Source organism: Dasypus novemcinctus, chromosome 15 (assembly GCF_030445035.2).
Source record: "Dasypus novemcinctus isolate mDasNov1 chromosome 15, mDasNov1.1.hap2, whole genome shotgun sequence".
Classification (NCBI taxonomy): Eukaryota; Metazoa; Chordata; class Mammalia; order Cingulata; family Dasypodidae; genus Dasypus; species Dasypus novemcinctus.
The window spans coordinates 58,965,629-58,992,927 of record NC_080687.1 but is presented as its reverse complement, the minus strand read 5'-3'; the positions used below and the strand labels follow the sequence as shown (position 1 = coordinate 58,992,927).

The following is a 27,299-nucleotide window of genomic DNA, read 5'->3' as shown; positions in this document are numbered from 1 at the left end:
TTTTCCTAAATTATGTATTCTATTTCTAATCTTTAAACCTATCATTACTATTTCATTTTCCTATTAACTGAATTTTACAATACATTAGACTTCCTTTTTGAAGAAGTTTTGAATCAGAGGGGTTCATCTATGACAGGGGAGGAGCACTGATGTGGGGTGTCATTGATGGGGGATGCATGGGTGGGAGGGAGTTCTCCAGGTCATGCATATAGGGTATACAGATATGTCTGTATGTCCATTGGGTATTGACATAGTGGGTAGAGTCCATTGGGTATTGACATAGTGGGTAGAGTTTCACACAACAACTGAGTGCTGAGTTCCCATTCAATGGAACTCTGTCACACTCCCCAATGGAACAGCAACAATCCCTGAAGTACAAAGGCAAAGACAAGTGAATAAGGATGGTCCAATGATGGGCCCTGGATACTGATGACTATGCTTATGAGGCTGTGTGCTTGAAATTTCAACTAGGCCTAGAGCTGCAAGGTGCCTAAGAGTTACCTCTGAGAGCCTCCATGTTGCTCAAATGTGGCCACTCTCTAAGCCAAACTCAGCATGTAAATGTATTACCTTCTCCCCAGTGTGGTACATGACTCCTGGAGATGAGCCTCCCTGGAGCCAAGGGATTACTAAACCACCAGCTGGTGATGCAACTAGAAAAAGATCTTGAATAAATGGGGGAAATGGTAAAGAAAAATGAGTTTATATGGCTAAGAGACTTCAAAATGTCTCATGTCTCAGCAGGATCTCAGAGACAGCCGAAGTAGATACAACCCCAGGTAGTTGTGCTCCTGAGGACTACAGAGACACCCAGGTCCTATGGTCATGACAGATGGCTCTGGAGTTCAGTGCCTTGCCAGTGGGTCCTACTTTGGAATTTGTGCTCCTGAGTGTGATGGAGTTGGACTCAGATGTGAACTCCCTACCCATACCTCTTCTGTTACTTTTATTGAACCTATGGTTGACGCTGGGGTTGTTGTATGCTCAGGAGACTTGAATCTCTGGACTGTCCATGTGCCAGCTAGGCCCTGAGCCTCAGCAGAGTTGTAACACCTACTCTTCAGTTGATTGGACTTACTCAGGTTAGCTCAGGGAGATAAGGATGGTCAACCACCACACCAGGGAAGTGAGAGAGTCTACAACTGCAAGTAGGAGAATCCCAACCATCAGTCATGTGGGACCTAACCCTCTCTTGATTTAGAGGTGGAGTGGACATCACCAACCCAGGGTACTCAGGATGGAGGAATAAAATATGGATTACAGTGGCCTTACTGGTATTCTACTATAAAATTATTGTGACTCTAGCAATGGAAGAAACTTTATCACTGATGTGCAGACAGTGGCCACGGGAGGTGCTGAGGGTAGGGATAGGGGAAGGGGAAGAAGAGGTATGATATGGGGGCATTTTCAGGACTTGGAGTTGTCCTAAATGATATTGCAGGGACAGATGCAGGACATTATATATCCTGCCATAACCCAATGAATGGACTGGGAGAGAGTGTAAACTACAATGTAAACTATAATCCATGCTGTATAGCAGTGTTCCAAAATGTATTCATCAAATGCAACAAATATGCCACACTAATGAAAGAGGTTGTTGATGTGGGAGAAGGGGGTGGTGGGGAGGGGGGTATTGAGAACCTTTTATATTTTTTTATGTAACATTTTGTATGATCTATGTATCTTTAAAAAAAAGATAAAAAGACAAAAAACAACAACAAAATTACTTAATATATGACTAATTGCTAGAAAATCTGGAGGCTTAATATTGATTCCTGATAGTCAGAAAAATAGTGTGCCTAAATTTTAGAGTCTTCTTAAAAACTACCTCATTTAAATTCCCTAGTTACTGCATTTGTGAATACCAAAGAAAATAAAATTTCCTAGAGTAGAAACCAGCCTCACTAACTTGGTAGGAGAAATTCTTTGTTTGACTAAAACCTTATATATTCTGAGTGGATCACAAGAATTGTCAATCAAAAAGCACCACAAAAAGGAATGAAGTTCTGATGCATGCTACAGCATGGATGAACACTGAAGACATTGTGTTGAGTGGAACTAGCCAGACAGAAACAGTCAAATAAAGCATGATCTTACTTAAGAATAAATAAAATAAAATAAAATAAAATAAAATAAATAAAAAAAGCTAATTCAAGAAAGCCTTAAAAAGAGAAGTCAAGATTTAACCAACATTTTTTATTAATTTCCAGAACTTCTGATTGTACCACTTGTCCACCCCCACACAAATGCCCCAGGATGATCAAAAGAAGCAAGCAGAGGACACTCTTTGGGGGCCTAAATCTTAACTCTCATATTTAGATTAATCTATGTTCCTTTTTGGCTCTTGGTACCTGCTTATTTTCATTTCTGCTCACCAACCAGGATTCTCAAGAGTTAATTCTTTAAGAGACTGATAAACACCATTACTGCCCCTCTGAAGATATAAGGAAAGCCATTTACTTCCTCATACACACAATGAATTAAGCTCTTAAGGATAGCACTGTAAGTAGAGGCACTTAGTGAATGCTTTTTGATGATGACAAGCTTAAATAAGAAACTTATTTGTTTTCCTTTCCCCATCCCTGATACCATATCATACCTCTATATTTCAAGGTTTCTCACCAGTTCTACAGTTCTCTAATACATCTCATTATAGGCTGGCTAGTTCCTTAGCTATCAGGGATATTTTCAAGTTCAGGAACCTTAGTTGAGTTCAGGTTACAGAGGCAGAGTTCTACCTATTTGCTGTCACTAAAAGAGTCAGAAGACTTCAGCTAACTATTCTGCATACTCAACACTGATTGGGTAACAAAACTGGCCTCATGACAGTTCAAAACTCACGTAGTCCAGAAAATTTCAGAAAACAAGTCCATTTCTCCCATTCCAAGAGATCTTTTATGCTGAATTGTTTTGTATTCCTGTATTTGATTTAGTTTGTTACTATTCTGTACTTCACATACAAGTTTTGTCTCTGCATTTCATATTTTTAAATTCATTTATGCCCTGGCTTATAGCCTAGTACCTGATACCACCACTAAGCATCCAAAATGGGCTTATTAAATATCCTAAGTAGTTCTGAGTAGTGGGCATATAGAATTTGGGTATAGAATTTAACATCTGAAAATTAAAAGAGCAAAGAGACACTAACTGTGCTTCATATTCTTTTCCTTTTAAATATATCCTCCACACCATCCTTATAAGTCCAGAGTAAAATTTTCTTACAGAACCTTATGCTCTAATAAAGAAGCATTTAATGAAGTTTAATAATGCCAAAGGAGACCATATAGGTCTTACAGATAGTTTACAAAAAGGCAGAAATGTTAAAGAGGACATGGTGGATTGATAAATGTCAGCTTCCAGCTCTCGTTCCTTTTTTTGTTCTTTTCCCTCCTTACACAAACCATCATGCTAACTCTGACCTTCAATACCTAGAGATTACACACTTCCTCTAAAGTTGTAACAAGCTTGGTGCAGTTATAGCTATAGTTTCTTGTATCCGAAAGCATTAAGTTCCCTTCTTCCTTTCACTGTGACCTTCTCTGAACCCAAAGAGCATTTATTTTATATATGGATGTAGGAAAAGTTTAGTATACACACTAAGTGGCAAACACTTCTCTGCTACTGAATCTCATTGAAGATCTGAGAGCCAGAACATACTGGTACTTCTTTCAAATATCATATGGAGCTCATTAATAATATCAGGAGGTAGGATTTAGTAATTCAGTAGAGGAAGAATTTTAGGGGACTGTTGATAGGTTGAGTGGGTGTCTGTGGACCTGGATACCAAAAAACCACCTCCATTCAGCAAATCAGGACTCTACTGTTAATCTGAACTCATGCCAAAGGTTGGCCTTTGTTCAACAGAACTCTACAGCATTTGAACGTAGCCTCTAGTGCTAATGCCATGAATCTCATCACTTCCTAGACTAGATAATCCTAGTATACATTGTCCTAGGCATTCTCTATTTTGTTGGATGGATGGATTGATGGTAAACAATTGAAACAATTAACCAGCCTCTTAAACTACAATATTCTTTTGCATGGAGTAGTCTAAAGTAGTTGCTCACAGCTCTCTTGGAATTGCTCATTAAGCTTTTAACCATCTATTTACAATCTTAAGACTCAGAGAATGTTAGTGCTAGAAAAGATATGACCCAAACTTTCATTTTATAGTTTGGGTATGTGTTAAAATTAAGGCAAATCACAGAGAAGGAAAAATAGAAACATAACCTTTAAAGTGAATACCACTCTTCTAGGAAGAAGATGCAAATGCACAGAAACACTAAAGAGTCTCTAATTATAGTGAAAAAATGGAAGCACTTGATCTTTTTGGTAGCTAATGACATTTAAGGGGGAAAACTAAGTTCTCCTGTTACATATAAATGCTCATCCAGTGGTTTTGTCCTTCCCCACAAATCATCTAATGATAAGTCAAGATAATATGGCTACTTACCTCCTTTAACTTATCCACATCATCTTTCACTTTTTCATAGATGTCATTAGCTGTTCTGAGTTTTTTCTTCCACTCTGCTATGGTTTCTGGGTCAATTTTACTTGGGTTATCTGCAATTGGATGTTTGTCTTCATTTTGGTTGCCTTGCATCAAGGTTAAAGGATCCAGAATGGTCTTGATCTGTGACTCCAAGCTGAGATTTTTACTCTTAAGTTCTTCTACCTCTTTCTGCAGACAATCTATTTCATCCTGTAAAAGGATGTATAGCAATTAGGCAGACACAGACATTAAAATTAGTATGCTAAACTATAGCCGATGGGTTTTTTAAAAAAATTGATATGCAAAATTCTGTAGATACCTAGACTCTTTTTCCATCAGAATACCTTTTTAGCCAGAAAGTCACATACAGTTGAAATTCTTGAAATGTATGTATTCTGATGCTGATAAAATTTGGCATTTGTGCAGTTTTTGTATAACTCAATATGTATATGCTGCTTTTAGTATAATTCAATATAAAAAATGAAAATGTCAAATCTTTGATTCTATTAAAGATATCCAGAAAACTAGAAAAGTCGCATGAATTCCAACAGAGAATTAGCTTCCATTTCTGAAGAAAATTTTGAGGTATGTATAATTGTTGCTTACATTTTTGCTTCTGTACTTGAAGAAAGAATGAAAACATACACCATTTCCTTCCACTTTACATTTCAGAATAATACCTGTGGCTATTTTTTAAATTTTCTGGATTCTCATTCTTCAATTACCACCATGACTATTCTAAGTATTAGTTACCTCATTCTGGAATTAGATATTACCTTAAATCTAATCACCAGACATTTGTGCTAGAACCCTTGTTATACCATTTATTTATTTATAATGGGTATTTCACCTTAAATTGAGTGTGTTAGAAATTGTGTTGTTAGAAAATAAACTCCTAATAGCTCAATATGCCAGTAAACTTCCAAAGATATAATTTGATTAGGACCTGAGAATGATAAATGATCATTTACGTATAAAAGGATACATTTTGGAGTTAGCAAAATTAACACAGATAGCACTATTTACAATTTTAAATTACAATTCATTTCAAGATAAACAGTATATAAAATAAGATAATCACTTTGTTTGGTTAATGAATAAACAACTGTAACAGGAAAACACATATATGAATGAACACTTATTCAGTTATTTATTTATGCCCTACTTTGGCTAAGATAGTTCCCATGTATACAGTTTAACTTATAGACATTCTGTGTTTAAAGAGGAGATCAATAATACTTCCCCTTTCCTCAACATAAAATAGCTCAAAGTCTACACAACTGGCTTAAAGTCTACTATTCAAAAGTACATTTATTCTATTACCATTAAGTTATTTAGAAAAATTCTACGGCCATATTAAATTAGCCTGCTCATTCACCTTTAGATAAGAATTAGGAAATAGCACATTTCACGCTAAACTCTCTTTGCTGGTAGTTGACATAAAGTAAGTTTTCTTGACCAGAATTGATCAGGCTTACAATCAATGAATTTAAAGGTAGAGGGAAAAATGGAATGAAGGTTGTAGTTACTGTTTACCAGAGCATTCATAAGGCTTTGCAGGGGCAAAAGTTTGACCTTCGCAAGAGAGTTTCTTTTATCTCCCAACTTCCTGAAGGAGTAAATACTTATAAAATGATAGGCCTCTTGAGGTACAAAGTTTGTATTAAAAAAGAAAAATATGCTTCCACTTGTTCCTTTTCTCTAGAATCCTTCCTTTGGTATTTAAATGAAAAAAAAAAAAAAGAAAAAGCAAAACAAACAAACAAACAAACAAAAAACAAACCCATTTTCTCTATTTGAAATGGTGAAGGAGAAAAAAGAAAAAGAATTTATCAAACATGATTTTTTAAAATTGGCATTTAAATTAATATATCATAGGATGTTTATTCTAAACAGTCCAGGGACTGTGGTATTTCACTTTTACCTGTGTTTACTGCTGCCAGTAAATTATAATTATTTACCTCATATTCTTTGTGGAGTAACTCAAGTCTAGTTTTCCGAAGGTGCTTTCTGACTGTATGGCTTAGCATAAGTTCACTTTCACTTGTTCCTCCTACAGAAAAAAAAATCCTAATTTTTCATTGTGATTTGGGCAGAGTGAAAATGTAAAAGAACTCTTTTCTTATTGTTTAATATAGTGGTCCAACTTAATTTGTACTCTTTCCTTTATACACACACTTGGGGCTGGCATCTAGGCCTTTTCTCTATCCCAATCCTCAGAACAAATAACACCATAAGAAATACTTTCACTAAAATATCGTACGTGTGTTTACTTACTTCTGTATCTTATTATTGTAAACTCCATTAAGGCAAGGTCTATATTTTATTAATGTATCATATTTGGACTACCGTATACTCTGAATACCAGACAATTGTTAAATAATGATAAAAACCAATTAGCTGTTCAAACGTGCCTGGTTACTGGTAAAACAACTGAAAAAATTAATGTCTCTTTTCACTAATTCTAACAACCCAGTTACAATGGATTATGAGTTACAGCATTAATTGTATACCCATAACAACTTGTTACAAATACACTCATAATGAATACTTCCTCAAAATTCTTCACTTGTGTCATGATTATTCTATTTTTCTTTATAATTTTTAGTATCATGATAGCAAAGGCATTTTATAGATGTTCTTTTTCAGGACCTTCTAGCCAAATGCAAGGACAGATGAACTATTTCACCTGAAAGACTTTATGGAGTATCATTTAGATATGAATGAATGAAGGCATGAGAAGTGGTTTAAAGAAAAGCTGGGAAAAACAAGTTTTTTCATCAAAGCACAAATTCTACAAAAAAAAGACTTGGCTCCTTGGTGAAATTCAGTACAGATAGTAAAATTAGAGATAAAAAGGTTAACATAACAGTGCATCATGCAACAGAGAAGAGGCTTATTCTGTCAGTCTTCACCTAATTACCTAAGGAAGAAAATGTAGGGCCCTCTCTGATTCCTCCTTCGGACCTCTTAGTTCTGAAACCCCACTTGTTAGTTCAACCTTTCCTTTACATACATAGTCTTCCCTTTCCATTTCCATTGTAAAAATGTTATTTAATTCCATCTGCTATTATTACAATGACTTAAGTTTTCTGAAAGGTTTTTGCAATATATGGCTAATTATAGATTCACTTTCGATTTCTCCAAAAACAAAAACTGAAAACCATTTCAATTTTTGCCATCTAGGAAAAATAACCTTTATGTTATGAGCAGAATCAAAACCAAACACCAAAAGACTCTTTAAATGTTTTCTTTTTCAAAGATCCTCTAAATCAAGTTTTATCTCCCCTCTTGTGCCCATTAGTGTGGCACTGACTGTTCTTTTCTATCCTTAACTAGACTCCCATTCTCCCTCACCTGGGCAAGAGTCTCCCAACTGACCTACTCACATCCTGTCATTCCCTTACAATCCAAACCATGTGTCACCATCTGAGAAATGTATGCCACTACCTCTCTAAAAACCATCATGCATTAAAGTGTTAATGTACCTTTTTAGTCTTATTTCAGTAGTCAGATACAACCTAGACTACTCATTCCCAAAAATATGCCCTGTGGTTTCCTGCTTATAAACTTTAGAACATGATATTCCCTCTGCATGAAATACCTTCCCTAATCTTTACCAGTTAAAATTTTATCCATTATTAAAGTCCAGTTTAAAAGATACGTAGCCTTTCTCAGTGTTCCTTGCTGAATTTCCTTGCCTGAACTACCTATGCTCTCTGGGGCTTTTCTGGTCCTTACTATCTGCCACTTGACACCATTAATATTTTGGTCCACATGCATAGCCTCTACCAGACCATAAGTTCCATGAAGCTCTTTAAGGTTTACTTCTCTTAGCATCTTTCATATTGCCCACTACCCCTCGGTTGCTCTTCATATACACTATATAATGACTAATTCACCCAGTAGGATGTTGGCCAAATAACATTATTGAAAATGGTCTTTTTCAGTCTTCTCCCAAATAAACATTATGTGGAGACAGTTTCAAGTCTGCTGCTATGTTTGTATAAAACAGGACCTTACCAATTATCTCTTTACAAGGATTTTCAGGAGTGATGGGGACTCTGCAAGCTGGACACTGGCTATTATTCTTCAACCATAAATCAATACAAATTGAACAAAATACATGATTGTTGATGCATATGACAGGCTGGCGTACCTTTGAAAAAAAGAAACGTAAATTTTAGAAAGTGTGAAACAGTTATAACAAGAATCCCAACATGGTTTAGTTTAGAGCAAACAAACTGCTTCTCTCACGTACAGCTAAGTAGGTGCTGTAAAAGAGAATACAAAAAGTTTGTGATTTATAAAAATGCTGCTTCTGCTGACTAGAATATTTCTTATATACCTATAACTGAGACACTAGCAGAGAGAGCTGGCCATGAAGACTGAAATTTTTGATATATTATTAAACACTTTATTTTGTAAACAACCACACTCTTTACCAAAAAGAAAGCGCTTTTTCTTCCACTGAGGCCAGGACGGTTTTCCTCAAGTTACATTATTTTAAAATTATTAAACATTGAGATTAGAGGATTCTTTTTTTTTTTTAAAGATTTATTTTTATTTATTTCTCTCCCCTTCCCCCCGTTGTCTGCTCTCTGTGTCTATTCGCTGTGTGTTCTTCGGTAACCACTTCGATCCTTATCAGCGGCACCAGGCATCTGTGTTTCTTTTTGTTGCGTCATCTTGTTGTGTCAGCTCTCCGTGTGTGCGGCGCCATTCTTGGGCAGGCTGCACCTTCTTTCTTACTGGGCGGCTCTCCTTACGGGGCGCACTCCTTTGCGTGTGGGGCTCCCCTACGCTGGAGACACCCCTGCGTAGGAGACACCCCTGCACGGCAGGGCACTCCTTGTGCGCATCAGCACTGCGCATGAGCTAGCTCCACACAGGTCAAGGAGGCCTGGGGTTTAAACCACGGACCTCCCGTGTGGTAGGCGGACGCCCTATCCATTGGGCCAAGTCCACTTCCCTAGAGGATTCTTTATAGACTATTAGCTCAAGAATACTTGAATCCTTCCTTCAATTCATTCTACCATATTATGGAATAACAGCAACCAGCCATTAAGCATTGACATCTTATACCAATTTCAAAAAGCCTATAAGGCATGAAAGTCAAAACAATCCCAAAAGGCATGGGCCCCAATCTTAAGTGTTTTATAATCTAAATGTCAAATGGTGCTGACAGAAATATTGACATACACCAAATACACAAAACTTCGACTCCGTTTTAAAAATAGAAATAATGCCTTATATTTATGTAGAATCTTATGTATTATGAAGACTTTCACATGCTTTCTCTCTCTCTTTCTCCCAGTTGTTCTGTGTGTGTGTGTGTGTGTGAGTGCGTACAACAACCACCCTGTGAGACAAACAGTGTAGTTATGGTTTACAAATGAAGAAAACTAGAAGAAATGAAGTGGCTTGTTTGATGTTTTAATTGTGGGTAGTTGTTTTTTTCAAGGGGAAAAGAGAAAAGTTCCTTTGGTTTTCTTCATGGCATTTATACTACCTGATATTATGTTTGCTTGTTTCCATATTGGCCATCTCCCCAACCAGAGTGTAAACTCTATGACAGCATGAAGTTCTTTACTCTTGTTCATTCCTAAACCCCTGGACCTAAAAGAGAACCTGGTACATAGTAGATACTCAATAAATATTTGTTGAATGAATTAATTGCTAGTTCATATTCACTTAACAGGGAAACTTGTCAGAGTGAATAATGGCTTAATCTTCTTCAAAAAGCACACATTTGACAACAACAACCAAAACAAGCAAAGAAATACTTAGGTTTTCATGTGATTTGCTGGGGACTTTTGCTGTAGGACTCAAAACACTTTATAGCCATTTTTAATATTTTTCTCATTCCAATATTATTAACAATACTAGTGCACAGCCCTTTTGCAATGGGGACTAGAAAACTAGACTATCAAGGGGGGAACAGAGGAAGCAGAATGAGAATGAAGACACAGGACCACCACAAACCATTTTTCACAGAGAAACACTTGCGCTGCTTTATGTCTGCCTCAGAAGAACACAGTGAATATTCATCCGTTAATGCGAAAGAGGTCTGTGATGGTGAGGCTAATGTGTCAGTTTGGCTAGGTTATGGTACCCAGTTATTTGTTAAAGCAAGCACTGGCATAATCATACTACAAGGGCATTGCATGGACTTTAATCCTCAGTGAGGTGGTCGCATAAATGGCTGGTTACATCTGCAATCGAATGAGGAGACTGCCTGTCAGCAATGAGTGACATCTCATCCAACTGGTGGACAAATCGAGAAGTGATTTCAGCATTTAGAGAATTTTCCATCTCTACTTGACAGACAGCATCTCCCAAGGAACTCACTGAGGACCTTCATTAGAGTCCCTGGCTCACAGCCTGCCCTTCAGAATTTGGACTTGTGCATCCCCACAGTCACATGAGACAATTTCATAATAATCTCATACTATTTACAGATACCTCCTGTAGGTTCTGTTTTCCTAGAGAACCCTAATACAAGTCCTTACCCTCAAAGAAATCACAGATGTATGGCTATCCATGACAGGCAGGTAATCATTTCAGTCTCACAGCAGCAAACTTTCTAGTCTCAGCCTGGCTTTCTAAACATTTTGGTGCTCCCTTGATTACAAATACTAATACAAGAAAACCAAACAGAGAAGATAGTACAGGATGGATTTATTTAGACTTAGCCTTGGAGAAATCTATATCAAATTCATTCATTGCAACTGGTACACAAAGGATTGATTAAAAAAAAATAAGACGTACAACTCCTCAAACCCTTACTCCAAAGTGCTTCTACCAGAATCAAGAAGTGAATGCTTATCTCTATGGTATTCCTGTCAGAGTTTCAAGCAGCAAAGTCTGAAATTTCTTTGCAGGTTGTTTTTTCCTTAAAAATTCATGAGATTCTCAAGTCCAGACCATAATATATCAGTGTGTGTTTTAAGCAAATCTAAGTCATGAAAACTTTTAAGGCCATAAAAATCCCTAAGAACCAAGAAGATACTGCTGTATCTATTCTGTAGCTTCCCCTAAACACACACATACCAACCATATTCCTGCAATATTCCTAAAAGATGTAAAACACAAGTTAAAAAAAAACAAAACTCAGCTTAAGAAAAAAAGGGCTATCTACCTGTACTGGTATCTACTTTTTGAACAGTGACTTTATTTTTTTTTAAGGCATAACCTTGTTTGAAAGTAAATGAAGGCCAATGCTTAAAACATAAAGCCGTGCATATTATTTAAGGGAATTTAAGGTGCTCTCCCACCTACTACAGGCTTCTTCCATTGGAAGCACATTTAAAGATAATCTACATTTTCCAAGTATTTGCTCCCAAAACAAAGGTTAAATATCTCCCCAATATAAAAGAATGTTTTGAGGAACTCAGTGGTTGGCTCTATCATTTACTGATGTGGGGACAGCAGGGGAGGAGCAGGTTTCACACACTGTGGAATTCAAGAATACTGTTTTGGTCATATTAACTTTGTGATCTCAAGCAGATACTTTCAAATAGACAAATCAAGCACGGAAGGGTCTGAGAGTCAAAGGCATAAAAGATAATGGCAGGAAGCAATGTGGCTCAAGCAACTGGGCTCCCGTCTACCATATAGGAGGTCCAGGGTTTAATACCCAGGGCCTCCTGGTGAAGGCAAGCTGACCCGTGTGGTAAGCTGGCCCACGTGGAGTGCTGCCCTATGCAGAAGTGCTGGCCCACACAGAAAGCTGGTGCAGCAAGATGATGTAACAAAAACAGACACAGAGGAGAGACAATAAGAGACACAGCATACCAGGAAGCTAGGTTGGTGCAAGAGAATGAATGCCTCTCTCCCACTCTGGAAGGTCCCAGGATAGGTTCCTGGAGCCGTCTAATGAGAATACAAGCAGACACAGACAAATACACAGCGAATGGACACAGAGAGCAGACAATGGAGAGGGGGGAGAAATAAATAACTCAAAAAAAAAAAAAGATAATGTCATTTAAAGTCACTGGATTGGATGAGATCCCCACCCAGCCTGAAGACTTGGAGGAAAAAATAAAAGTGTTCTAGTGCCATGACCTAGGTTGTTCCAATATGTAGAAATCAAGCAGAAGACGACGAGGAGGAACCAGCAGAGGAAACTGATTTGGAAAGGGCCAAGTTTTTCAAGAGGGAGAGAGTGGCCAGGTTTGCCAGATGTTGGTGAGAGACTGAATTTGATGTTGACAGAAATGTGGTTATGGGATATGACTGCATGGAAGTCACTGTGATCTATTACTGACAAGCACAATTTCAATAAATAGTGGGGGATGCAAACTTGACTAGAGATTAAGAAACCATGGGAGATGAAGAAGTGAAGACAGAATACTGACAATTCCTTCATGTTTTGCTATAAAGGAGGGAGCATAAAAATGAGATCATGGCTAGGAATGCCAATGGAAATGATACAATAAAGAGGGGGCTATTAATGAAACAGTGAAGAGGAGAGGGGTAATAGCCACAGACAGCAAAGTCCCTAAGAAGTCAAGGAGAATATGGGATCCAAAGCACAAGGGGAGGGTTTGACTTAGGAGTGAGAACTGGCCTACCTTTGAAACAGAAGGGAAGGCAAAGAGTCTAGGAACAAATACAGGGAAGTTGGAGGATCTGTTGATGGAAGGATGAGGTTCCACTGTTTTAGTCAATTATATTTTTGTCATTGAGTATGAGGTGAGGTTATTAGCTGAAAATGAGAAAGGGAAGGGATATAGATTTGATAAAACAGAGGAATAAAGCAGTTATTCTGAGAAGTGAAAAAGTAATTTTACTAGGGACATGTAGTATGATTGTCAGACATTGTTGAGTTCCTGTATGAGGTCTGTGGTTTTGAACTTAAAGAAAGACTAATTAATGTAGGTGTGTATTTTTCTTGGTAGTATTTAACTGCTTAGGTATAGGAAGAAGAGTTGGTTGGGTTTACTCAGAGTTGGGGTTTTGCCAGATGAAGAGAAAGACAAGAGACTGGTGATAATAAATGACTATGGCTAATAAGGGAAATGTAGACATGAGTGGTTATGATGGTAGTGGAAAAGTGAATAAATGGATGGGTCTCGATGAGACTGAGGTACTGGTGGAGAGTAAGTATGAAGGAAATATGATCAGAGTGACATGCTTAGGGTCAAAACCCTGGAGGTGGCATGACTGCTTTCTCTAACCTTTTCTCTTGGTCCATCTTGTCTGATCTAGCTCTACTTTCTCTCTGAATCTCATGTGTCATATGATATTAATTTCGGTTCTATACTGAGGACACTTGAATCTCCCTCTGCAACTGGAACTCAGTAAGTAGCAAAGTTTAGACTTCAACAGACAGACCTAGGGTCAATTCCAGCTCTGCTATTTATTGAGCTGTTGGACCTTGGGCAAGCCATTTGATTTCCCTGGCTGTCAACTTCCTCTGAAAACTGTTACTGAATTGAAAATTACAGGTAAGATTAATTAAGAAAATGGATGTTAGCATAGTGACTTCCATACAGTAATCCCTCAAAACAGCAGCACCAGCATTCCATATCTTAGTGCCCTGGAATCATCTCTACACTCTACATGGGGATTCTGTAATTGTCACCATAACATGTCCCAAACCAAACTGGGCCTCCTCCACATATCTGCGCTTCCTCCTACCCTCCCTCTGGTCTAAGTAAATGGTACCACCATCTCACCACTTGGCTAGAACACTAAGAGCTATCTCTGACTCACCCTTTTTTACTTATTCTCACCATCCAATCTGTCACCAAACCCTGATATTGTATATCAAGTCTAAGAAGCCACAGATTTTAAGATGAACCAATATTTTATATATCGCTAAGGAAAAAGAATGAAAAACACTTCTAATTACAATTTTAAGATGCCATCACTTGTAAGATGCAACCAGATTTCAGAGATGTTATAATATGAAAAAAGTATATGCATCTCAAAATAGCAGAAATATGGCAAATCTACCTTCAAATATTCCTTCACCTATTATCTATCCCTTCCTTTCTCATCCTTACCCCACTAATGAGTTTAGGTTCTCATTCTTTTACTCCTTATATATTGCAATAACCTCCTCCCAAGTTTCCTTGCTTCCAAATGTTTTCTTCTCCTATCCACCTTTCATATTGAAGCCAGAGCTATCTTCCTAAAATATGCATCAGCAGTTTCACAACTCTCCTACTAAGCAGCAATAGTTTTTTTCCCTGCTCACAGTTCTAAGTGTAGCATTCAAACAACAACATAATCTGGTTATTAATCAGCCATTTCCCTTGATCTCCCATTTTAATTTGACAAAACCTATATTTCAGCCACAATGATCTACTTGATGTTGACCAAAAAGGACATGGAAAATGGGGGCCTCTCTGTTTACCTGCTCTCATCTCTTAGCTCGATATATCTCGCTGGCCTCTCTACCCTCCCAGATAATCAAAATCAAATGTTTCCCATCTTTTAACATGTAAATCAAATGCTACCACCTGTACAGGGTCTTCACTAATTCTTTCTAGAATTAGTGTCTTTGATTCTCATAAGGCACTCCTTGACACTTAATGTTCACTCCTTTCTGCATTGTGCTGTATTTAGAAAATTGTTTATATCCTGTCTTCCCTATTAGATGTCAGGCTCCATGGAAGCACGGGCACTATGTCCTGTTCATCTTTGTATCTACCTAGAGCACATGTACAATGGCATACTGTAAGATTAATAAAAGTGAATTTTGAAGTGCTAAAATGAAAGGTGGAGGTAATGTTCCCACAAGCATCTCAAGAAGCAAAAGGTCAATGGCCACTGCCAAACTGTGAAAAAGCAAAAGTTTAACTTCTCCATTTAAACTGCCAAAAGGATACAGAAGAACAACCACAGGCAGATACCTTGGCTCTGTCTGTTAAGAGCCACTGTCAATGTCACCCACTAGAGAATCATTTTCACTGTTCGATACCTAGTACTATCACTGTCATTGTGTTGGATTTTTAAAATGTTTACTAATTCATTTCTTTGGCCCTAGTATTTATCATATGATGATGATTTCTCAATAGCATTCTCAATTTGATTTAGGAGAACAGAAATCCAAAAAAGAGAAAGAACTATATGTTCTAAAAGAAATAGCTTGTTAATTATTTCGCTATAACCTGCAGGAGTAAAATATAAAGAATCCAGCCTTCCCTCGATTCTTGTCCACCCATCCTCTCTACCCAGATCCTGCTATAATACAAAACTGAAACACACACATTAATTTTCTTTAATAAAATCTTCCCAAGACACAGAAAAGGTCATAATTTGCCTAAATTATTATTGTATATATCCAATCTACTCTTAAACAAGATCTGTGGCAATAAAACAGTACTCATGAAATATAATTCTAAGACAACAATGACAAGGATAAATGACATATACAATTCCCAACTCATCTGGAGTAAGCATGTTGAAGTGATGTCCTAGAGTAATGCTCATTGATGCTGGTGAAGAGAAGAAGGAAAAAGGGGAAAAGAGAAAGATTTGAAAAGGAAGTTTCTTCTTACTGATATGGGCCTGTAAAGGCAGTTCTTAGTGCAGAAAAATTAGTCCCGTAATCTGTTATTCTACCATATAGTTTAATTTGTTTTTTATGAAGCTATTTCAGGCTTAAAAAACTTGACTTTACTTCCAAAACTCCTTTCTTAAAAAAGTAAATGTAGTTGGGAGGATATTATCCATTAGTAAATATACCATAAGGTATAAAATCCGAAGGCTACTGTCCATTAATATTCATATCATCCTACACTCACCTACTTAAGAGTTTTATATTGGTTAGGACAGGGCTTCTCAATTTTGATACTACTGATATTTCAGACAGAATAATTTTTTTATTGTAGAAGATAGTCCTGTATATTGTGGGATGCAAAGCAGCATCCCATGCCTCTACCCACTAGATGCCAGTAGCATTCCCCTGAAGACAATCAGAAATGTCTCAGGACTTGGCAAATATCTCCGGGGGGCAGGTGGGAGAGGGCGGCGGCAAAATCCTCCCTATAATCCCCCACCCTCACTCCATGAGAACCACTATGCCTAGGCTAGTCACATGAATCTTCCCAACAATCCAGTGATATTGGTAGTAACAAATCTAGTTTCAGCTGTGGAAACTGAGACTCAAGGAAATTATAAAAGAGTTTATAAGTGGCATAGCCAACATCTACATTCAATGTGATTCAACCGCAAATCAAGTTGCTCTTTAAACTAAGAGTTCTTTCTTCCTCAGAAAAGAGTTAGTTAAGAATCATCTTGGAGTAAGACAGCTATAGAGGACACATGTCTGAAAGAAGCAAGAGGCTGGGATGGGCAGGGCTGAAGAAAAGTGGAACTGATGGAGACCATGGACGAAAGAGGCTATAGACCAACTTCACCAACTTGCCTGGCAATTACACTTAAAATCAACTCCTCTGCCCTTTTGGTACCCTTGCTAGAGTCAATAGCCAGTCCTTTTTCTTGAAAGAATAATAATCTTTCTTGCACCTGTGTTAAAACTTTGCTGCCTAGTGAAGGACTAGAAGGACTGTGAAAAAGAATTTAGGTGCAATGCAGAAATGACTTAGTACCAAGAGTCTACTACTTCACCTTGGGAATTTCAAAATTATTCAAAATAAAATTCCTGGATAGTCCTTGCTGTTGGTTGTTGGTTGTTGTCTTCTTTTGTTTTGAATTTTTATTTTGAAAATTACTTCATACTTACAGGACAGTTGCAAAAATAGCACATACCACACAGAGAATTCTAATAACCCCCTTCCACAGATACCCAGATCCACCAATTTTAACATTTTGCCACCTCCACCTCTGAGAACAGGTACACATATCACACTGCCTAAATATATAATACTTCCACGTGTATTTCCTACAAACAAGAATAATCACCAACGTAATCACCTTAAGTGTAGCTATCAAGTTCAAGAAACTTAGCACTGATATAAAACCTACATTTTATATTCCAATTTTATGTCCCAATAATATTGTTTTGACTCTTTTGTCCTCCATTCTGAGATACCATCCAGGCTCATGTACTACATTTCTCTTTCTTTTAATTGGGGAAGCAAATACAACAAAACATTCCCATCCCAACCCTTCCCAAGCATATCATTCAATGCGATTAATCACATTCATAATATTGCAGTACTCTCAACAACATCCATTACTATCACTTTTCACCTCAAACAGAAATGTTATATTTTGCATTAACTCCTCATTGCCCCTGCCCCAGCCCTGGTAATCTGTACTCCACTTTCTGTCTCTATGAGTTTGCCTATTCTCTGACATTTTCTTTGTGGTTACCATGGGGCTTAAACTTTTATCCTTAATCTCTAACAATCTCATTTACTTTTAAACCAACTTAATTTCAATGGCATACATAAACTATGTTCCTATACCCCTCCATTTCTTCTCCACCTTTATATAGTTCTTGTCACAAATTACATACTTATGCATCATTAGTTCAAAACCATTATATTTTACGTATTTGCCTCTTATGTCCTATAGAAAGTAAAAGGTGGAGATACAAATAAAAAATACAACATAATGGTATTTATATTTACCCATGTCATTATCTTTACCAGAGATCTTTATTTCTTCATGTGGGTTTAGTCAATTGTCTGGTGTCCTTTCCTTTCAACCTGCAGAACTCCCTTTAGCATGTCTTCTAGGGTCAGTCTAGTGGTGACGAAGTCTCTCAGCTTTTGTTTATCTGAGAAAGTCTTAATTTCTCCCTCATTTTTGAAAGACAGTTTTGCTGAATACAGAATTCTTGGTTGACTTTTTTTTGGCTTTCAGCACTTTCAATATGTTTTCCCACTGCCTTCTTGCTTCTGTGGTTTCCAATGACAAGTTGGCACTTAATTTTATCAAGGTTCCCTTGTATGTAACATGTTGCTTCTCCTTTGTGGCTTACAGAATTCTCTATCTTTGTCATTGGACAGTTTGAGTATAACATGGCATGATGTGAGTCTATTTGGGTTTACTCTGTTTGGAATTCACTGAACATCTGGGATGTGTATATTCACGTCTTTCATTAAATTTGGGAAGCTTTCAATCATTATTTCTTGGAATATTCTCTCTGTCCCTTTCTCTCCTTCTACAACTCCCACAATGCATATATTAGTACACTTAATTGTGTCCCACAGGTTCCTTGGTCTCTGTTTACTTTTCTTCATTTTTCCCTCATTCTCCCCCTCGGATTGGATGATTTCAACTGTCTTATCTTCAAGTTCTTTGATTCTTTCTTCTACCAACTTCAATCTGCTCTAGGGAATTTCTTATTTGTTACTGTGATACTCTATTGTTGAAATATGGACATTCTGACATTTTATTGTATTATTGCTGGAATTTAGACTCTGAAGTGCCTGTTCCTTAATCTTGTACACAGGTAGCATTAAAGAATAGAAAACACCTTTCCCAGTCTTTCCTTTCTGTGCATGTCCCTTGTCTTGGGCATATACTTGTGGTACTAGGAATTACCCCATTTACAGGGATAACTTGTCCCCTCTTCCCTAGGAAACAGTTTCTTCATGGTCTGGACTACTGCACTGTATATTCTACAGTCACCAATCCCAGGCAACACAAATTGACTGCTCTCCCACAGCATTTTGTAGTAGAGCTTGGTGAGCCACCGTCTACACACAGGGCAAGTTCTGGGATAAAGAGTCCCCCAGGCCAACATCAGACAGATAGGGCCAGGCGTATATACTCCCCCAATATGTGCAAAATGGTTATTACTCTGCTCCCTCCAGAACCAGGACCAGGGATCCATACTGGGAGCACAGGCCAGCTCCAAGCCTGGCTGGTGATGGTACTGAGGAAGGGCCAAACAGGATGCTATTATTAATAGATCCTACTGCTTGTAAGTGGACTTTTTCTTGATTCGGTGCTTGACCTGTTACTGAAATGCTTTAACTGTTTTCGAGAGCTTTTAGAAAGATGTTTCTGCCAGTTCTTGCTGGTTGTTCAAAATTTGTGTGGAGGGACAGAGCCCTGTAGAGTCTTACTCCATCATCTTGGTCAGGGCTCCTTTTTATAAGAAACCTCTCCTTCTGGGTCAGAGTTAGGTCCTAGAACATTAAAACCACATGATCCTGAGTACAACATTACTTAATGCCTATTGGACTGGGTCTTCATTCTTATCTAGGCAAAGGAGAGAGAATACATTTCCCCTGTCCTACCCTCATCCACACCCAGGGATGGTCTAAGGATATACTGGCATCCACTTTGTCTCCTGCACTGAAATTTATCTATCCTTTGAGATTGAAGGTCTGGTACAGTCTCTGCTGTCATGAATGAGTTCAAGTGAGTGTTTCAGAAAGTAATCTACCGAAGACATAAATGATAACCATGTAAGTTCAACCATCATAGACTCTAAGCCTTAGTATCCTTGAAATTTAAAATTGACGACCTATCTCATGGGACTGAGATGAACAGTAATGAAATAATTTAATAAGTACAAAAGCATTCTGTAATCTGTTCAGCACTACCTCCTATTAAGCATCATTTTTGTTAAGTAAAAAGGGCAAAGGTTTTGGGAAATACCTTTGCTCTTTTGTGCAAATGAATACATTTTCAACACAATTGCAAAAGACACACCAGTGAGTAATGGAAATTAGGGCATGAGAAAATTATTGCCCAAGGATATTTTTTTGTCAGTCTTTAAGGTTAGTGGTGGAGGAGATTAACTCAGAACTAAAAAATACTTCTGGGAACTTCACGTCAGGAATCCAATGTAGAGCACTGTAGCAAACAGAACCATCACCTCCTTCCCACATCCCTACCCCCATTAGCAGGTATATAAGTAGCAATATCAAGTGTCAGCTCCAGTACCACCCTCCAGGAGGCTTCCCATGATCTCTCTAGTGATTAAGCCATCTCTTATACGCTCTCACAGACATTTATCTCGCTGGCATTTCTTTCCGACTGCTTTAAGAGTTATCAACTGCTCCCAAGCCTGGCTTCCTACTACTTCTTGAACTCAGTAAATTCACACAGACCCCAACACATAAGACAGATGCTCCTACTGGCTGGAACTAAGTGCTCCATGAAGTTTGTATATATCAAGTCTAAGCCTCCAGCTGTGGTTTCACAATCTGCACTTTGGGAGTAAACACACACACACACACACACAACAAACGTAAAAACAAATCAGGGTGGACAAAAATCTGCACGTACTCATTATCTCCTCTCTCCTTGATCTCGCCTTAAAGAAATGCTCTATAAGAAAGCGAATCGAGGCTCGAAGGGAAATAAAAGACTGGAGGCCAATGCATTGGAACATTCAAAACTACTTTCTCCACCTTGTTTTACAAACACATTAAGCACCTCTTGCCCCGCAAAGATAGGATATTCTATCTCCACACTGATCCGACCTTGGAATTAAGGACCGCACCTCTTATTGTAAACACCACTTTGGGGCACGTAGTATTTACTTTTCACCTTGAGAACCCAAACCCAGAACAAAGGCTATCCTCAAGGCCCAGTTAAAAGGAAAGGATGCTGGAAATGAAAATGACGCCCCAATTAGCACCGTAGGCCCAATAACATAAACACTGGTGTAGTGGGCGGAGAACCATTAAGTTAATGCTCCCAGGAAATGTGCTTTAGTGCACTCCCTATATACCATACTGGGTTGCATAGGGGCAAAAAAAAAAGAAAAAAGTCACGATTCCTTTCTGACTGCGCCTCCTTCTACGCCGGCGCCGGCCCGCGCGAGGCCACCGGCCGTGGCAGAAGAGCAGTCGATGCCTTCCCTGCAGACACCCGGTCTCTGTCATCTTCAACCTAAAGGCGTCCAGAGGAACCCAATAATCACCGCGTACTGGTTCCGACCCCCCAGAACGCAGCCTCCCATCCCGTGAGAACGCGGGTGACGGTCTTCTCCCATCTCGGCGCCTCACGCCCCTTCCCCGCCCCGCACGGAAACCGCTGTCGACTTTGGCGGGCGACTTCCTACCAGACCCTGTTTCCTAGTTGTGCTCCGAATTACCCATTACCTTCCCCAAGCAAATGTGGCACGTGATGGGCAGAGTGAGCGACAATGTAACGTTCTGCACGGTCTGAGCCATGGCAGCGTTCAGAATCCCGCCAACACGGAAGTCCCGCCGACCTCGGCTCCTCGTTGCGACTGGGGCCGCGCGAGGCCGGCTACGGAGGCTCGGTAGGGCCACAGTCCGCCAGGGAGAGGAAACGAAAACGCGCTCTCGAAAGTCCCGAACGCCGAGGGTTTTTTCCTTTCCTTTCCATTTTTAAAGTTTCCTCGGTTGGGAAGATTCCATAGAATGGGAAGGAAGGTAGTTTACTACAAGCACTGAGGATCTGGCGAGTTTAAAGGAAAGCGTACTTAGTGGAGAAGGAGAGGAAGACATAGAAATGTGATTTAAAATCTCCGGATCTTTCCGGTGGGTAGGGTGGGGTGGGAAGAGAGTTTATCACCTAAAAGTTAAGCCCTGGACAGTCTTTAAACAGAGCAGTAGAAAACTTGGAGAAAAGACGTTATCTTTCCATTTTAGTTTTTCACAACAGCTTTTCTCCTCTTTCTGGCTCCCTTTCATTCTTCGGTGATGTAATATGCTTCAAGAGGGCGCGTTTATTCACTTGAAAAACGATGATCTTCTCTATTTCCGAGACAGTCTGGATATATTTAATCACAGCTTTCCCTGAAGACACGCTTTCTCTGTTGACCCTTCTATGGTTTCTACCTTAACGGAGACTTTTAAGGGTGGGAGCACGGACTCATTTCCACCCGTAGACGAGATGAAGCTGCAGGTTGTGTGAACCAACCACGCTCTCTGAAAACACTTGCACAATGCGTTTTAACGTCTTCGTTTCTGGGTGCATGGTTGGATATGCAGTGTAACACTGTGCTCTTGAACTCAAATGGGGAATTTGTAAGGTTATAAAATAGCGTTTCCTAAACTAACGAAAGAGACACTTTTAAAATTCCTAAATGAATCTTAAATATATCAGACTTGGAATTTAACTGCAACTTGCTTTAAGTTAGGGAGAACTGATGTAATAAATTTTTGCTAACTGAAACTGTCTGAGCTGGGAAATGCAGAAACAAAACTAATGGAAATACTTTTATTATTCTTTCGAAAAGACAGGCAGCCTCTTGGTTAAGAGCAAGCGTTCCCGACTGGGACAGCTGCGGTAGAAATCCCAGTCCCAACAGCTTACTAGCTGTGTGGTAATAGTCAAGTTATTTAACCTCTCTGCTTCTTAGCTTCCGCATTGGTAAAATGTTTTTTGTGAGGATTAAATGAGGTCAATGTATTTATACTAACATGTTTATAAAAGGACCAGGCAATAATGAGATTCGAGCATTCAGTAGTTCACTTGAAGTCCAAGTCAAGTTCACACTTTGCTCACAGTTGACAGGGAGAATTCTTACTGCTTTTCCTAGGAACTGGGCAAAAGAACCATATTATAATTTTCTGTTAAATGGCCCCCTTTCCAAAATACCAGGTATAAAAGTCATCTTGGTTGGCTATTTCCTGGATGTTGGAAGACAAGGTCATATTTATATGGGGTCTAGAATGTACATGTTTTGCTAATGCATCTTTTATGCTCCTGCCTGTAGACCTCAGGCTGTCAGAGTGAGAAAGCTATCCCTGTCATTCTTCCTTTGCCTTTTTCCCACCCCACTGTTTTCTTCCCTCTTCTCACTTTGCCCAGGCTTATCCCCACTATGATATTTTAGGGCTTGTCATTCCTACCCTCTGGAGTGTAGGACTGAGAATGTTCTGTTTCTCACATCAATCTCTGGAAACAGTGTGGCAGGAAGACATGTTGAAAATCCTTTTAAGACTTTTCCATTACTTACTGGGGCAAGTCCATTTCTTATAAATGCTCCTGATGATTGGTGCCAGTGCCTAGTCACAAAGTAAATTTTAAACATCATGACCTGCAATTTAAGTAGAATATTAAAATGTAGTCTATTTCCAACATCTTTTTCTACATTTACTATCATTGTCTTTAGAGCAGCTTCTCAGTGTTGCTTCAGTGCTTTGTCTATGTGGCTATTTCTGCACTGTTCATATTGTATTATAATCCATTGTTTATGTGCTGCCCATACAATAGACTATATGTTTCTTTTCTTTTAACTGTTTTAATAGCTTATAATTTTACCTGCCATACAATTGCCGTCATTTAAACTGTAAATTCAGTAGGTTTTAGTATATTCACAGATGTGTGCAGCCATTACCACATTCGATTTTAGAACTTTTCATCTCCTCATAAAGAAACCCATACCCTTTAGCTATCACTCCCTCCCCACCCCACACTTTTTTTTTAAACCTCCATTCCCCCAGCCCTAGCCAATCCCTAATCTACTTTCTATCTCTATAGATTTGCCTATTATGAGAGTTTTCTTATAAATGGAGTCATATAATGCCTGGTCTTTTGTGACTTTTTTCCTTTCACTCAGTACGATGTTTTCAAGGTTCATCCATGTTATAGCATATATCAGTACTGCATTCCTTTTTATGGCCAAATAATATTCTATTGTATGGCTATACCACATTTTGTTCATCCACTCATCAATTAATAGATATTGGGGTTGTTTCCACCTTCTGTCTATGATGAATAATGCTGCTATGAACATTAGCATACAAGTATTCTTTTGAACATATATTTCATTACTCTCATATCTATGAGAAGAATTGCTGGGTCATACGGTAACTCTGTTTAAACATATGAGGAACTGCTAGGCTCTTTTCCAAAGCAGCTGCGCTATTTTAAATTCCCACCAGCAGTGTATAAGGGTTCCTATTTTGACACAGTCCCACCAACACTTATTATCTGACACTTGGATTCTGACCATCTTACTGGGTATGAAGTGATATCTCACTGTGGTTTTGATTTACATTTCTTGGAAAACTTAATGATGTTGAGCATCTTTTTATATGCTTATTGGCCATTTGTATGTCTTTTTTTTTTTTTCAGGTCCTTTGTTCATTTTTAATTGTTGTCTTTTGTTATTGAGTTGTAAGAGTTCTTTGAATATCCCAGATACAAGTCAGACTGCCTGTTTCTTGAGGTCAGGGAATGTTTCTAATTTATCTAGTATCTCATTCCACAAATAATAATCTTTTCTTTAGCTATAGTCTAAGTTTATTATAGACCCAGGCTGTTTTATTTTAAACATTGTCTTGACTTGATTTTCACTTCAGAATGGAAGGTTGTATTGCTTTCTGCTAATTATAAAAATAAAGGCTCATCTTAAAAATATTAAACTGTGACAAAAATAAAATAATAAGAAAAGTTTCTCTATACTACCCCATGAAGTAAGCATTTTTGATATTCTAGAGCATATCTTTACAAGCATTTTAATTCATATATTATCATAAGCATAAGTACAAAAAGGATCTTAACATACCTGCCTTGTTCATATAGTGTTTTGTGTAGATTTTGTATATCCAAATCAAAGATTATATTCAGTTTATATCCAAATAATATTCTATAGCAGTGCAGGATAATTAAGACTCTCTAGGTCTAGGTTGATTACAGACCAGTTTCAAGCTTTGCTTTAAATAATGCAGGTGGTTTTAGGTCAGGAACTATTCTTTCTTCTGTGAAGAGCATTTCCCATTTCTCTTTCTTTCTTTTTTTTTTTTTAATCAAATCATATTCTAAATACATTTTATATAGTTCCAGTCATTAAATGATGCTACATTACTCCAATAGAAAAACAAAGATTAAATGGCTCATTGACTTTCTACTCAATTTCATTCTCACTTTCTTACTAGCTTTATTGGAGGCCCTGTGATCTGAGGAATACTTTCAGATATAGCACTTGGTTTGGGTTAAAACTTCCTAGATCTTTAGAACCATAAAATTGTAGAGGTGGAAAGGATCTTACAGTTGTTACAAAGGCTCCCCCCCCCCACCCCCCAAATGAGGAAATTGAGGCCTGGATAAAGTAGATAATGGTAGAGTTGGAGCTAAATCCTTAATCTCAGTTGATCAAGTCTCTGAGAATGTTGGCCCAATGCCGTTGTGTAAGTGCAAGATGTATTATTATTAATAAAGTAGTTTGGTAATAAAAAGTCAGTCATAATTGAATTTCATTGCTAAGAAAACCGTCAAATAGCTATGGAACACCTTTTACCCCTTGTTTAAATCAGATTCATTTTTATGATAAATTATTTAAAAGCAAGTTTAAAAAAATATAAAATCTTAAGTGCTATTAAAAATTGATTAGGAATGCATTATTCTTTCATTGACCCAGTTCAGATTGTTTTTTAACTTTTTGGTCAAAGCTAATAAATTTGAGTAGATGTTTCAGACAGACGTTTTGTAATCATTTGGTCATCAGTCAATTAATCACAACTTCATAAATATTGATCTCAGATTACATTTATTTTTCATTTCTGAAAGACAATCTTTTTTGTTTTAAATTTATATGCCCCCACCTGGATTGTGGTTAACACTGAGAAAACTCCTAAAAAGTTGTATTAAAAATTAATCAGAGGTGCTGGCCCAGTGTGGACATCAGGCATGGCACCATCCTCTGACGGGCAGGAGGTGGGAATTCAGAGCTCAAATGTCCAAGATGGTAGCATGACAGATGCATCTCAGCTATAGCAAGGAACTAGGGTTTGTCTTGCACAATGGTTTTTCTAGAATAGATTGATACTTTCAGTGTGAAACAGCTGGAAGTTAACATTCATTCATTTAATGTATTATCAGTCGGCCAAAGGGGTGCTGATGCAGAGTACCAGTAGTAGTTATAAGGCCCTAAAGAGTCCAACTCATGTTAGCATAAGAGGTGTTTTCTCACCAAAGTCTGTTGCCACGTGTTGATGCAAGATGGTTGCCAGTGTCTTCACGGGTTCAGCCTTCTTCTTAAAGCTCCATGGGCCCAACTTCTGATCTCAGCTGTAGGCTGCAACACTCATTTCTTTCTGGGGCTTTTCAGCTGCTCAGTGCTTTGGTCTCTTCAGCTACAAACAGTCAGGTGAATGGCTCAGCTCTCCCTGGGGCTTTAGCTGTTTGAGCCTTCTTTCTATCACATGGCAGGACCAAAGTTCATTCCTCTTCTGTCTTCTTCCATATGTCTTCTTGCATGAGCATCGTAAAGGGACTTAAACTGAGTTACACTGTACTGACTTGGTTGAATCAAAGCCCTAATCTTAACATAAGTTAATCAAAGACATCTCAGCTGAATTTAATACAATCAAAGGGTATCAGGCCCAGAGGAACAGACCAGTTTACAAACATTATCTTTTTTGGAATTCATAAATGATATCAAACTACTAAAATATATTTTTATTAAAATATGTTAATGAACAACTAACCCAGACAAAGTTCCCTCTCAAAGAGTTTCTGTTCTAGTGGGAAAGTTTTGCTGCACTGGCCAGGTCTCAAATCTTTGCCTCTTGAGTAGCAGTAGAGGTTTTAGTAATGAACCTGCACATCAAGTTAGTGTATAATCACAATACAAATGATTGCATAGTTAATATATAAATTTAACTAGTTGTTTTTTCATTCCTCCAATATTTAATTTTTTATGTGCCAGGCACTGGTCTAAGAACTGGGTATACAGCTGTGAATCAGACAAGGCAAAAAAATAAATGCCTCCACTTATTTTTTTTAACAAATATTTTATTGACTACCAATTATGTACCAGCCACGGTACTATTAGTGAGCCACTTTATAAATGGAACAACTGAGTCTGACTCTCCTATTCCATCATAAAATGCCTATTTCTATAGTAAGTTCTCTTCTGGAAGGTCTTATTGTTAGGTAGCATGTGGCCATTGTGACATACTAAGTTATGATTTTAAATATTTTAAAATGTTTCAAATTG

General features: G+C 38.1%; 1 protein-coding gene across 1 annotated transcript in view; it reads right to left on the bottom strand.

The window, feature by feature from the left end:
- Positions 1-22,280, bottom strand: part of OBI1 (ORC ubiquitin ligase 1) — a 56,983-nt gene extending 34,703 nt beyond the window's left edge. The window contains exons 1-4 of the mRNA XM_004448752.5: positions 21,484-22,280; positions 8,516-8,651; positions 6,454-6,545; positions 4,454-4,702 (exon numbers count right to left, since the gene is read on the bottom strand). Of these exons, the coding sequence (XP_004448809.2) occupies positions 4,454-4,702; positions 6,454-6,545; positions 8,516-8,651; positions 21,484-21,555 (549 nt within the window). The 5' untranslated portion in view covers positions 21,556-22,280. The remainder of the gene's footprint in view (positions 1-4,453; positions 4,703-6,453; positions 6,546-8,515; positions 8,652-21,483) is intronic.
- Positions 22,281-27,299: the final 5,019 nt, after the last annotated feature.